General features: G+C 41.2%; 1 protein-coding gene across 10 annotated transcripts in view; it reads right to left on the minus strand.

The window, feature by feature from the left end:
• Positions 1 to 1750: 1750 nt before the first annotated feature.
• The window catches only part of LOC137187670 (ephrin type-B receptor 3-like), a 62737-nt gene continuing 50051 nt past the window's right edge, over positions 1751 to 14436 (minus strand). For 7 of the 10 annotated variants that reach the window (XM_067596742.1, XM_067596745.1, XM_067596739.1 and 4 more), the window contains exons 12-16: positions 13681 to 13896; positions 12511 to 12660; positions 11868 to 12067; positions 8451 to 8606; positions 1751 to 6228 (exon numbers count right to left, since the gene is read on the minus strand). In XM_067596742.1, coding sequence (XP_067452843.1) covers positions 6120 to 6228; positions 8451 to 8606; positions 11868 to 12067; positions 12511 to 12660; positions 13681 to 13896 — 831 coding nt within the window. In that variant the 3' untranslated portion in view covers positions 1751 to 6119. The remainder of the gene's footprint in view (positions 6229 to 8450; positions 8607 to 11867; positions 12068 to 12510; positions 12661 to 13680; positions 13897 to 14436) is intronic. The other 3 variants (XM_067596748.1, XM_067596747.1, XM_067596749.1) reach the window with 1 other exon arrangement.

Here is a 14436-nt window from a genome sequence, read left to right on the forward strand (position 1 = left end):
CGCCTCACTGACCGAGTGGGGATAAGAAATTAATCTTTATTGACGTCTCAATAATTCTTCCTCGCATTATATGACATATTTTGATGAAACAGGCCTGCACACAATCAATATTCTCCAGCTTGGAGTAATGTGACACTATGTCAATAGCCGTAGGAAAGTATACAGTCCACTAGTTCATCTTGGCACTGGTCCATATTTACTTCAAACTGACAGATTATACTACGTATGGATCACTGATGGAATACTAGCTATTTGGGCAAGTAAAAACAACTCAAAGTCTATTATATGGTCTGTATATCTCAGGATACATAGAGTAGTTATGGTCCAATTTGTTCCTCATGGGGTTTATAAGTTTCGTCTGCCAAAGTAGTGCCACAATGCTTGGAAAAAAAAAAGTAGTTGGTTGTTGTTCCAAACAATGGGATAGAAGAAAATGCAGACCCTATGTCCATGAAATGCTGCTGGCCCTTAATACGTGGCCAGTTGCTCAAGTGAGTCCATCACCTGACAACAACAGTGGAGAATGAGAATTTGGAGAGATCTGAGATGAAATTTGTTCTGCCTGCTGCAACACAAAAAGAACCCACATAATCCTTAGTTGAAACTTCTCCGAGCACGTCTAGGGGGGAGCGTTTCGAAAATATCTGCTCTATCCACCGAGACCGCCCGATCCAAGGCTCTGTATTTAATTGGAGAGGGAGAGGGAGAAGAGGGGAGCCAGGGGACAAGACGAGGGGCGGATGAGGTAGAATCTATGATCTGAGCATCTTTCCCTTTTTTGCTGGAAAACAAGACTTTTGGCTCACTGCCTGTAGAGATGAGTGGAGATCATATTAATTAGCTGGTTTGAAACACAATATGAGGAGCTTTTGTGTTGCAAGTTATTGACATAGCTCTGTTGTGCATGGCAAACTTTTTGATTTGATTGTGACAACATGTCTTGCAACTTGTTCGCCTGAGAGAAAACGATCTCTGCTGTGATACTAACTTTTGAGACATTATATCTGATTTGGAATGACGCTGCTATATTTTTGGCATTCTTTTGGACAGATGCACAATTTAACATGGGGTTTTTGACAGCCTAATTTGGCAAACTGCTTTAGAATTGTGGTATTTAACTCATAGTAAACACTTCAATAAAGGCAAGGAACTTGGCAACTAAAGGAGCATTAGAAATAGATGAACTCTGGGTAACTTCTCCCAAGGATCAATATCCACTCATCAGGTGCCTGTAGCTATAAAGATAAAAGACAGCATTACAAAAAATATTTTTACAGACAGTGTTACTCTAAATGTCCTCAGGCCTTTCCACGGCAAGAGGAATAATGCAGCCTAAACCTGTCTGAAACAAAAACATCAAATCAGAAAGCTTAGTTTGGATGAAAAATGAACAATTCCTGCTTACAGGTAGACTGAGCACATTAATAGCAATGTGCAGAGTTAAATCTGGGAGTGCGGTATGTTTATCTAAAGAAGATAGTTATCTGAATCAAGGCTTTGGTGCCACTATATCAAACAAGAACCGTTATTGTGAAAGCTACATGAAGTTCTGGTAATGATTATAGGAGTGAGAGATGGCCATAAATGATAAGCGGTGAGACTGAATGTGTTTGTTTTGGGCAATTACTTGACTTGGAGAACCTGTGTGTGATTATGACTTGGCATGGTATCTCTTAGAAGAGCACTTTAAGTCGACATGAATTAATGATCAATTCAGAACACAACACAAAGACTCAGTCAGGGGATCAGGTCACATTTCTTAAAATAATTTAATTGCAAAAGGGTCTTTTAAAAATATTTCTACAAGAATGCATCATTTTTTTTTTTTTAGTAATTTGTTGTGTATGTCTGCACCATTAAATACATCTCAATGCTTTTCAAAGAAGAATTAACAATTGCATTTCTCAACGCTTTATTCCATCCCAAACCCCCCCACCCCCCATTTCACTATACATGTACAGAACGCTCTGAAATCTCACTTCCTTTAATGAAGTGGGGCTCTTCAAAAGTGACTAAAAGACAGATGTGGAGTGAGCTTGTCAGAAGACAAAAGGAAAAACAGTACTGTATATATGTATTTAAAACAGACAACTGAAGCAAGGAAAGTCAGAAAGTTGTAAGTGAGGGGGTTTCAGGAAGGGCGGCTGTGTGTTGGATGATTAGTTGGGGGATGTAAAATATAGAAAGAAAGATGGAAGGAATGTTGGGATAGTTTGAATCCTATTGGCACACAAAGAGATAACCATATCTGACAAAGTCTAGACTCTGCTGATCAAAATGTTTCTGTATAAAATGGCAATCCTGTTCTTCCACACACTCACACACTCACACGCAAACATAACAGTCCATCTTAAATTTCACCGACGTGCAGTCAGGAGGATGAATAGAAAACACGAGAGCCAGTTTCTTTCCTCTTTTCCTTCCCTGTGAATGTTAAATATTAAACACACCCTTGAATGTGTGAAAAATCCACTCAAAGATTAATTGTTTGCAGTTGATGTGGTGGCAGTTTAATCATTTTAAGATGTGCAACAGCGCCAGTTGAGCTCATCACTCACGGTCGGTTGAGTTTGGTGAACGCAACTCCAGACCCCAGCGCACCATGTGCACCTCATCAATAGTTCATGCGAGCTCCAAAACGCTGCAATTTTTCATGAGTGGGCATGTCTGCCATCTGATTGTGTTTAGCCCCACATATGCCCCCCTTCTCTATTTTTATGCTCATCAACTGTGTCTTGTTTGGTGCCACATGCAAGTTTGCAACCATGGGGCTTAACTGATTGAATGATTGAGCTGAGTGGAGGAAGGGGGAGTAATATTGTTTATTCCTGGGAGACTTTTACTAAAAGTGAGCTTCTGATTTCATTAATTCTGCTCTTCTGTCATCTCCCAATGTGAACAGAATCATTCTTTCCCAATCAAAATGCTGTTTCATTTTGGAGAGAAACTAAATTATTCTGCAGAATGGTACCTAGAAAATATGTTTGCTCATCTAACAGGCACTTTCAACATTTTCTCATCATGTCAACAAACCATCTTTCCTCCCATGCTGATACCAATGCCTCTGATTCTAAGACACGGAAATCAAAACTGACACTTTGATGAAAACCATTTGGGATTTGAGACTTATTTACTGTATAGTTTTACCGTAAGTACACAACTATTGGTATCATTACTTGATTGTGTACTACAACTGTAACAGGTTAGTAAGCCCTTTACAGAGTGTACTAGCAGTAGTGAAAATGTCTGTATGTGGAAAAAGATGAAACAATACAAAATAAGAAACACATTGTTGTTTTGCATAATATCCTCCATGGCTTTTGAAGGGACTTTAAAGAGGCTGACAAAAGTAATATGGCAAGACATACTGCATGGCCACTAACATCACGCTATCAATACACACCTAACTAATAATATTCACATATTGCATTGATCAGCTCCAACCCAAACAATATGGTAACTGTCTGGAAGATCACACCAGTGATGCAGCTATATCCCTTAATCCGCTACCTTCAAACACCGCTCTGTGAGAAGAGCAAATACTATGGTCTTCGTGATGCAGCTGCTATCATTTAGGATGAAGGGGCCTGCAGATTTTGGTAGTGTGCATGCCAGGACTGTTGATCCTGCACTGTACTAATCATGCAGCAGCCTGAGCTGAGACAGGATGATTGCAGGCCAGACAGGAAATGAAGAGAGATAATGATAGGTCAGCCCGCCGTATGTCTGCTCTCGCTGCATGTTCGTATCTTTGCAAAGCCAGATTGGCCGCTGCATTAATCGACCTGACAGACAAAGACCAATAGGTTTCGCTTCTGAGAGCTCTGGATTCTCTGATGAGAATCCTGTTGCGGGGAAGTAAACTGCAGGTCCTATGATGGAGCGCTGCCTCCGGGGTGATTGAAGTGATTGGCAGTTAGGCTGACTACACCTTCTCTTTAAAAATGACTTAACAGTCCTACATAATATAGTTTGGGAGGATCCCATTGTTGGAGGTGTTGTTCAGTAAGTAAAATTAAAACATAGGTAAACCACAGAGATGCATTTGAGTGGTTTACAGGAGGTTTTGGAGTTGAAAAATGTGCCTGGAAGACAATTAGTAACAGCTCAGTGCTTTACAAATGCTCTTTATGCAGAGAGTGAGAATGAATTGGGGAAGCTTAATATCCAACTTGCTTAAACACACCTACACAGACACTCACACAACAATGGACAAGGAGCAAAAAGGCTGTGGCTGTAGGTCTGATTTAAACACTATTACCAGTGGTCTAACCATTGCTGTTATTTATCTATTCCTCTATATCTCCTCTCTTTCTTTCTCTCTCTCTCTCTTCTTTCTTTACTCTGTTAATTTCACTCTGATCAAACATTTCACAACGACACTTCCATTTTGTCAAAACACCATTTTTCTTTTGTTATTTATCGTATTTTTGTTACAAAACATGTACAGGCTGTTTAGAACAACAACAAAAATACAATATCCAATTTATATGCAATTTATTTTGTTTAATAATCATCAATTCATTAGCTGAATCCTCTTGGAGTTTCTCTTCCATCTGATTGTTCCAAGTCCACTGTCCCAAATGGTCTATAGTCCATCTGGGTGTTGGTAGGGGGGTGCGGGGTGGCGGGCGAGGTACAAATAAATACATAGGGCAGGATGTCAAGAAATTAAAACAAGAATTTTAATTATTTCTAAATCCAGATAATAGTAAGTAGAAAGTAAGGTGTCCGTCAAGGGTTTCTCTCAGTTTCTGCTTGATGCATATATATATATTTATATATATATATATATGTATGTCCAAAGTTCATTTTTTGGATTCAATAAAAAAGAATGTTTAACAGTTGTCCACAGAATATAGCGTAATTGTTTCAGATATATTTGCTCCTTGTCACGGTTCAGTTCATGCGTTAATTCTCCACGGTGGCAAATAGCGGAAGCTGTATTGTACAGTATACTTGTGTGCAACTTCACACACCCGCACGTCCAAGCACACTTAATCACACATACACGCACACATGCGCACACACACATACAAATATGCACACAAAAGGCCAAGTGGTCTTTCTATTGTGTTGCCACAGTCCTTGTCTCCCCTTAATCACATGAAGCGTCCAGTAGGGGTACTTCGGTTTGACCGGCCATTTTGAAACCACAAATCTCCCAAGAAAGTGTAAGAAAGCCAAAAAAAGAAAAAAAAAATGGTGTGTGGACTAACAAAAATAAAAAATAAAAAAAAAATCATGTGTAAAAACACAGTTGATGAGCAGGTGATCCCAATCTGTGAAACTATCCTGAGACACTTCAGGTCATGGTGAAGAGGTCATCTGGTGACCTACTGAGGATTTAGCAGCCAAAACAAGTGTCCAAAAATGTGGCTGCCTCCTTTTGACCTTTTGATCTCTGTCATCCTCTTGACTTTTGACCTCAGCCCATCATATTTCCTCTTTTACCACCTCACCCTTCTTCAGCAAGTGCCCTTTAGATAACACACCTTCAATATGAAGATGGAGAACAACACACACGTGCACAGTAAAACAACTTCAGGGAAAAAAATTGTCCTCTGTCTCCTGTGGGTCCAAAACACCTCTGTTTTTTTGTTTTGTTTTTTATACGCATGAATATTTGTTCACTGTTTTTATACCAGGGTGTTCATTCTTTACTATTTATTATGTCCATCAAAGCTGGGTTGAGGGGTCCAGGGAAGGGGTCTTGCATGAGGATCAGAGTGTGACGTTTCAGTTACAGGGCTGAAGCCAACCTCACTAAAACACACATGCATGCAAACGTCAACCCGCACCAGAGCTGGTGAGGCACGCATGGGATATAAAGGGGTTAACTTTTACTCCTCTTTCAAAAACACACAAATTCTGGTTCAATGAAAAAAAGAAACAATGATGAATAACAAAAAAAACAGGAACAGGAAATGGAAGTGGTAGCAAAAAAAAGAACAAAAAATAAACTAGTCAGAGGCACTGCAAGCCAGTTTCATAGCGTCTAATTGGCAGAGATGGGTCAGGCAGCTAGGGTTTTCCAATGGCTCTCTCTGGCACAGTTCCTCCCCCTTTTTCTTCTGTCTGGCTGTCCTTCGACTGCATCGGTCTGTGTGTCCTGTTGTTCAAACCTGGACAGGAAGTGTTTGGTTCATCTGTAGTCTCATGTCCTGAATGCTACCAAGAATCTTCTTCTGGTGGCCAGCCAACGTTACCCCTATCCGCAGCAAGTCCCTGTGTAGTAAGAAAAAAGGAGAAGAAAATAAGAACAGGTGGCTCGGTCATAAAAAATAAAAGTAGGTAAACATCACATGTACGAAGTTGAAGTGCAAATTTCACTTTCAGCCACAAGTAAACACTGTCTGTACCAGGTGGGAACAGGGACAGGTAAGAACCTTGGCAATCACCCATAAAATGGCTTCCTGAGGGTATGTCAACAAAATGGGGACACTCATCCAGCTATAGCGAATGTCTTAATGCAACATACTTCTGTTGCCTGGCAGGTGGGCACGAAGACAGGAGTCAAACAGCCATAATGTGATAGTTAATGATTACAGAGCAAACTTAGCTACTGTTAGGCAGGTGGCAGACTTCACAGAGTCCATAAAAGCCTGACGCTTAGTTAGAGAGTCAGGGAAGCAGAAGATTTATTTTTTTGTAAGAAATTAGACAGATTACTCAGTTAGTAGCCTGTCATTCATACTTAGAATGGGTCTGTGTGTCAGTAAATCAGCTTTAAATTGGTCACTGTTGCACAACATTTCTCAGTACTTAAAAATATCCAAGAAAATTCACAGTAAATAAGACTAGAAAGTGTAAATTGCTCTTTTAGCCAAAAGATCAGACCAGCTGCAGCCTGATCTTTAGAGTAAGTAGAGGACCTTAACCTGAAGGTGAGGGTGCTGTGGGAAAACATGAGATGTTGACATACAGTTGACATTACTGCACCCTTAAAAAGGCCTGGGAGAGCGCACCTGCTTTGGCCGTCATTAGTCAGATGCCATAATCTAATCATCGTGGCCATGTTGGTTTAACACTGTACAATAATATCACGAGAACCTCTCGTTTCCGCTCTCTTGTTTGATTTCCCCAGTCGATAGCTGAGGAGAGAGCGGACGGCGTCTGGGGCAGCGATTAGCTGACTGTTGCCTGCCTCAGTCTGCGTCCTCTCCATTCAGTCGAACACACACACACACACACACACACACAAATACTGGATAATCTAATATTACACGCAGACACCATACACTCTGCTTGTCTAAATGACTTTGTGGCCTTATCCATTTGAGTACAAAAGTGTGCACCTAAACTAAAATGTGAACAAATGCACACACACACACATGCATACAGTATGTGCATGTGCACACACACACACACACACACACACACACACACACACACACACAAATCCACACAGCACATTCATCCTCTCCAAAGCTAAATAAGGGTGCATCACCGCTATTTCACACAAATAAATGGTGTGTTTTTGTTTTTTTCATATTTCGCCATCCCCATCAGCGCAGCGACGGAGGATGAAATGATAATAAATGGGAACCATTAGAGGAATTACTGGCCATTAAGGGCAACAGAGAGCCACAGTACACCACACCTGTCAGCCTGACCAAATTGAAACAAATTACCCCCACCTCCATTGCCTATTATGCAGCTAATGAGGATGATTTATTTATCATTATAATCCTAATTCATTTATTTGATCATCACTGGCCTCCAATTTCCATGACTTCCATTACATCATTTCCTGTTTGTAAACACGGCTGGAGGTGGATGAGTCTTCAAGGTCAACTGGAGATTGTAGTTAAGGAAGCTGCTACAAGTGCATACTGAAAAACTGTACTGCTCTGTTATAAGTGTACACTTATGGATTATGTATCTGATTTGTGCGCTTCTGAAGCAGGTAATTGTTATGAGTCCCCTCCTGATTACATAATCCTTCCCATTCTACAGGAAACCATTCCTGATTGGTCAATTACATACCAAATTACAGGGAAAGCATAGAGGATTTTCTGTTTTCTCATTTCATATTCCTGCATAATCTCTCCTGCGTTGTGTTGCCAGTAATTCTTTTTCCTTTTTAAAACTAGTGTTCTTTACACTACAATACGAGTATATAAATATTGGAAGACATCACAGTAAATGATACAGTATGTCTTCAAGGCATGATTTATCTTTATAGCACAATAAATGTCTCTGAAATACTTTCTAAATGTACCAATGTAATATAAAATGTGCCTTATTTTCATTCTTAATGGTTGATATTAATTTGATGTCTGAACCTACTCCATGCCCACTTTTCCACATCGCATCAAGTTTAATTTAGCCATCAGACTATTTTTATTCCCGCAAGGTCAATCTGTATAACACTAATTTGACTCTCAAACTCAGCCCAGTCAATCACTTTAGGCCTGATTAGCTGAATCTACTCCCTCTCCACTCACTCTGCTGTCATCTGGGCCACCAGGTCAAAGGAAGCAAATCCGGCGTTGACAAAGTTGTCACGGTAGCGGCTCATCTTGATGGCGTCAAGCCAGTCCCCCACAGTGGTGAAAGTGGTATAGTCTGGCACACATCGATCAAGCAAGGGCTGGGATACCCTACATGGGGGAGGGGAGGGAGGAGGGAGAAAGAGAAACAGAGAGAGAGAGAGGGTTAAGGTCGTCACTCTACTGCCTCTACCGGCCAACCTCACCCCCAAACGCCCCCCGCTGAGCGCCACCTCTCCATCTCTCCTCCTCTCTTCTCCCCTCTCCTCTTTCTCCTCTACATGTAAGGAGTTGTGTGCAGGGGGGAGTGGGGGGTGGGGGTGTACTGGGGGGCACTTTTATGACTGTGGAGAGACTGGCTGGAGGCTCGGGTGGTGGATGCTGGCGCTGCAGCTGGTGAGGCGAGGTGTGTGTTAAGAGAGCAGATGAATCCAATATACTTTTCAAATTTGTTCTTGAATGATGACTACACACATTGTAATCCACATGGAACCAGATCATATTTGTATATAGAGACTATAATCATTTGTCATCAACACAACATTGGTTGTCACTAAATTTTTTTGGTCAACTAAGCATTTATCTGGCAGAATCAGCAATGTGAGAATGTAGCATCTGCCATGTTTCCTATATAAACCTTAATGAAACCCTCAATATATCTGGATAACTCACTTCCTGTTTGTTAGGGTCTGTTCCTCTTGTTACATTGAAATGTTACTGTGTTGCATGGAGACTGACAGGGAAGCAAAACAAAACAAAAAAGAAAAAACCCTTGAAATCCAATCTGAGTGGTTGAACAGTGTTGCACTTTAAAACCACCAACAAATGCGGTTTAAATCTGATCTGGGAAGATTGGATTCCGTGCGTCTTTGCTGCAAAGCTCAAATCAGATTCAGGTTGCCTGTATTTGCACAACTTAACTAGTAGGCGATAGGCCATGTGATTTATGGTACGTAATTATTGCATTTACAGTACATAGTGTCTGGGTGTGTATGTTCTTTCTTGCATATCGTCCAAGGTTGGTTTGACAAAAGGATGCGTGCAACACAATGCCACAGAAGTGGAAGACATTTCGGGAAATTGCTTCGTAACAGGAGAGAAATATCTATGGAATGTAAACACAGATGTCGCTTACATGTGTGTGTGGTTAAATGTTTGGACTGACTCATGAACCTGCTTCCAATACATGGAAGGAGTGACAAACAAACCAGCAAGTGTGTTTGACTGTGAATCTCTTTGCATGTAAATGTATTTAGTATTGTATAGTTGTGTGACCATTTCTTTAATCAGTATGTCTGTGCGTGTATCTCTGAAGATGTGTTTAGGTGTGTTTTTCATGTTCCTGCACACCTGCTGACAGCTCAAAAAGGCCGTTTTAAAGAAGAGCCTAACCCCCTGTGCTGATCGGTGCTGCAGATAGGGAGGCCACCTTGGGAGTTTTAATAAAACTGTGCTACAACTCGGAGTGAAGTGGAGCGGATGAACAAGAGAAGAGGTGGAGGTGGAGGGGGTGACAGGGAGGTGCGGGGAGGTGAAGGAGGAGAAACAGACAAGGGAGCAAGCAAAGAGAAAGAGCACCACTGTCTCCCCTCCTCTCTGCTCTGTTGATCCCTGTCATCCATTTTGATGGCATTAGATTCATTAACAATTAAAAGAGGAATGGATGGAGAAAGGGGAAAAAAAGAAAAAAAAGGCAAATAGGGGGAGTTAATAACTGTGATACAGAGGCTCCATTGAGTGGTGTAGATGGAGTGATTTTTAATAAGGCCTGTGCTTCAGAGCCCAAGGCCTCAGGCCGTTGTTAACGCCAGACGCTGGCTTCTCTTAATGGGGTATTGTTAGTCCTTCTTCTCTAAAGTTGGCTTCAAAAAGGTCCAGACTGTTGCTGGCCACATGTGAGCCACAAGCTGAAACACAGCAGGGAAGTTGGGTAATATTGTAAGCTAGTTACATAGTGATACAGCTACATGATTCAATGTCAATGGTTGGGTCTGTCACAGTGTTAGGTCACTATTTTGCTTTTTTAAGATGTTTGAAGAGTAGATGTTATTTCTGAAGTGTTTGTGTATTTATGAGAATAAGTGAGAAGCAGCAGTTGAGAGATAAACACAGAAAAGACCCATGACACTGGTGCCAGAAGTCTAACGTCACCAAAGCTCTATTGCTCATTACACTTTACACCCACAGTGCTTTACGCAGTCATGTCAAGTACACATAGCTAAAACAACCAAGGAACTTTCATCCCAGACAGTGTTAGCTAACCTCTAGCCACCCTTCAGTGCCGACTAGGACGATGGTATCATCTCTCACTCCTCCCTTGTTAGGTTTGTCGGCAGGAGGCCACCTCTCCACTGGCCCGTTTAAAATCTCGTTAGTGGCTAATTAAAAGGCGCTCCCATCTCTTTTTTGCATCGCCTTAATCGAGCTAATTAACCGCAAGCTTAATCTTCTAAGAACGTCACTCCGGTGGCCAACCGAGACCTCGGTTTCCCCCATGAGCCCAACCCAGGATTGTCTGCGGCCCTCCCTAAAGACAGAAAGACCCTGATGCAGGGATAGATAGGTAGGTCACCCCCCTCCCAGTCGCTCCAACTCTGCCGCCCTCTATCCTCCAAATTCTTTCCAAGAAACAGGTTGCGGAGAAAAGCTAGTGCAGCTAAATGTAGATGTGACATCATTGATTGAGCTCCCCGTTGGCGGAGGAGTTGCTTTATGGGCTGTATTGAGCGATGGTAATTTGGATTTACATAAAGGCCCAGGCCGCATTTGTGAGAATTGCAGAGTTGTAATGGGAAAAATCTGCACTTTATAGGAGTTAAGAGATTGTTACAGCTGAGTCAGAGTGACTCTCATACACAGTATCAACTTGGATAAGGAACATTTGCACAGTGGAAATTATTATCGTGGTTGCTTTGGCTCAGGTGCAAATGAAATGGCTCGGTCAGTACTCTCACGCCTGAAAAGTCAAGTGACTTCATTCAATAAACTAATGCCCTTTTAATGCAATCTATCAACAGAGTACAACAGGTCTCCTCTCCTCCAAGATATGACTTAAGAAAATGTGAGAGGATTTTTGGAAATCAGTCTGCACTTAAGCAATGACCATAATTTGACATTATCATCCTTTATGAAGATCACTAATCCTTTCAGGGAACAGCATAGTGAAAGAAAAAGTGTATTTTTATAATTACCAGCGCCACAGAACATTTGATCGTCTATACATAATTGTGATTTAATTTGGTTTTTCCACATTCTCCACTATCTAACAAGATATACAGTATGTATTTGCTTTACGTCTTTGCTTAACAGACCTTTCACACTGATAATTAACTTAATATGACCAACTTTTTATATCATAATATTACAACTTACCCGGTGGACTGTGTGCTGTTGGTGACCACCTTGAGGCTGGCAGCATTGCGGATAAGCTTATCCAGCGTGGCCACAATCTGGGTGAATTTGGGTCGCAGGTTCCTCTCTTTCACCCAGCAGTCCAACATGAGCTGGTGCAGCGCTGTGGGGCAGTCCATAGGTGGGGGCAGTCGATAATCCTGCTCCACAGCATTTATCACCTGAGGAACGACAAAAGAGGAATCACAATCACTTCTAATCACCAAGTATGGTGTAGAGGGAGCACAGACAACAGAAGGAGAAAGATGGGTCGATGAAAAGAGCAAGTGAGGGAGGACAGAATAGAATGAATGAGGAAAATGATAGGAGAGTCAGAGATAAACAGAAAAAAAGGCTTTAGGGTATACATAGAAATGAGGGCCAGAGAAAGATTAGCTGTAAGTGGTGGTTGTAGGTGGGTATGTAGAGAGGCAAAATGTTTTTTTTAGACAGTGATAGCAGAAGTGGTTGAAAACTATTGCAATTTTGTGAGACAACCAACATTTTAAGGTATAGAGTGATAGCTTATGCAAAATGTCTCAGTTGCTGAATATTCCAACAGAAAACCTTAGCTTACATATTATTACTGTATATGAGACATAAAATATGCATGTCTTGAACTTACATCCTGATTGCTCATGTCCCAGTACGGTCGCTCTCCGTATGACATCACTTCCCACATGACAATGCCATAGCTCCACACATCACTGGCTGAGGTGAACTTCCTGTAGGCAATTGCCTCAGGAGCCGTCCAGCGGATGGGGATCTTTCCCCCCTGTGGATATGCGAATGAGTAGGTGAGCATGAAATACTGGAGGGATGGAGCACAAACACAGAGTCACACACATACAAGAGGGAGAGAGAGGGTGAGAAAAACAGTCCGAGGAAACGTTGATGCACAACACAAGGGTACATGCTGTAGAACCCCGACACCACATACACACAAGATTAGTAACACGGTTACAGAAAATGATATGTACAAACACGTGAAGTTAACACAACAATATTAAATGTGCTACATATATTTTTTCAACATCAATATATCAAACTCATATCAGAATCCTGTCATGTAACTATCAAACAAATTGCACTGCAGGCGAGTATATTGGTATCTCATATTAGCAGTGTCTCTCAAAGTTAAGAACAAACTTCCTAATTAACATCATTGCTTCCTGTCACCAAGGGGACTTGTCACTCTTCTGACATTGCTCTGGGTGTTTTGGCTTTTTCGTTGGCTTTAAAAAATAGGATATACATGCCGAAAGCAATTTTCAAACAACCTTGATTACTTGTTTCATTATTTGTCATTGTAACTCAGAGTGCATAGCTTCTGTCGAAACACGCAGCAGCCATTCCAGGTTAAGCATTGAAAAATGTTAAAAATCCAGATGTCCCTGATTCTGTCCTTTGTCCAGTCGTGTGGATATCACTGATCCAGATCGAGAGATAAGCATTCATTCAGCTACAATCATTTTTAAAATCTTTTGTTTTGACTGTCCTTATTTTCCCACCTGAATCTATCCTACAGCAGTACTACCATCCATTGTGAAAGTTAAAAAAAATCTTTTTTTAAAAAATCCCTATCTTCCCAGAATGGTCATGTCATGTGGGAGCAGACTTGACACAGATCTATTTTTTTAATATGCTCATACTTGGCAATGTTGTGAATTCCATTTGTGAACGGGGCTAAAATTAACATAATAGTGATTTATTGATGTTAAAATATTACATGTAGCACCTTTAAACATTGATTCCAAACATGAATACACAAACACATGCACACAGTTAGACTCACCAGTGAGCTAGTGTAGGTGGGGTCTGTAGGGTCATCTTCGAGGAAACGAGATAGGCCAAAGTCTGACACCTTGCACACCAGATTACTGTTGACCAAGATGTTACGGGCAGCCAAGTCTCTGTGCACGTAGTTCATGTCTGACAGGTACTTCATACCTGCGGCAATGCCGCGCAGCATGCCAACCAGCTGGATCACTGTGAACTGCCCATCATTGAGCTGGCAAAGGAAGAGAGAGAATGACAAGGATAAATTGGATTGTAGATCAAGGTTGCATGTTCAAAGGAATGTATATTTGTCTCCCCTTTACCTTTATTTGTCCTGCCTGTCTTTCTGTTTTCAATGCCTCTTACCTTCTTTGCATCATCTCTTTGCATATGTCCTCTTACCCACATCTTTCATCTCCCATCTCTTCACATTGTAATATATTTCTCTTTTCTACCTAACCCCCCTCCCTTCTCTATATCTCCTTGTAAAACTCCCCCTTTCTCTGGCAGACAATGTATGATGTGACTTTGAGGCAGAGATTCATTAGAAACTGAGCTCTTTGTAAATGTCACCAATTGCCTGAATACAGCATTTGTCAGATATCCATTGTGGGGTCTGCAGCAGAGCTTAAGAAGACCTTTTATGGCTCCAAAGAAAGGGAGATAACTAAAAGCAAGGTCAAGCAGATTTGGATAGGTTTATTTGGTAAACAATGTATCACTGATACATGTTTTCTAAGGTATCTCATATTAGACCTTTTTTCTGTGTTAT

Source organism: Thunnus thynnus, chromosome 8 (genome assembly GCF_963924715.1).
Source record: "Thunnus thynnus chromosome 8, fThuThy2.1, whole genome shotgun sequence".
Lineage (NCBI taxonomy): Eukaryota > Metazoa > Chordata > Actinopteri > Scombriformes > Scombridae > Thunnus > Thunnus thynnus.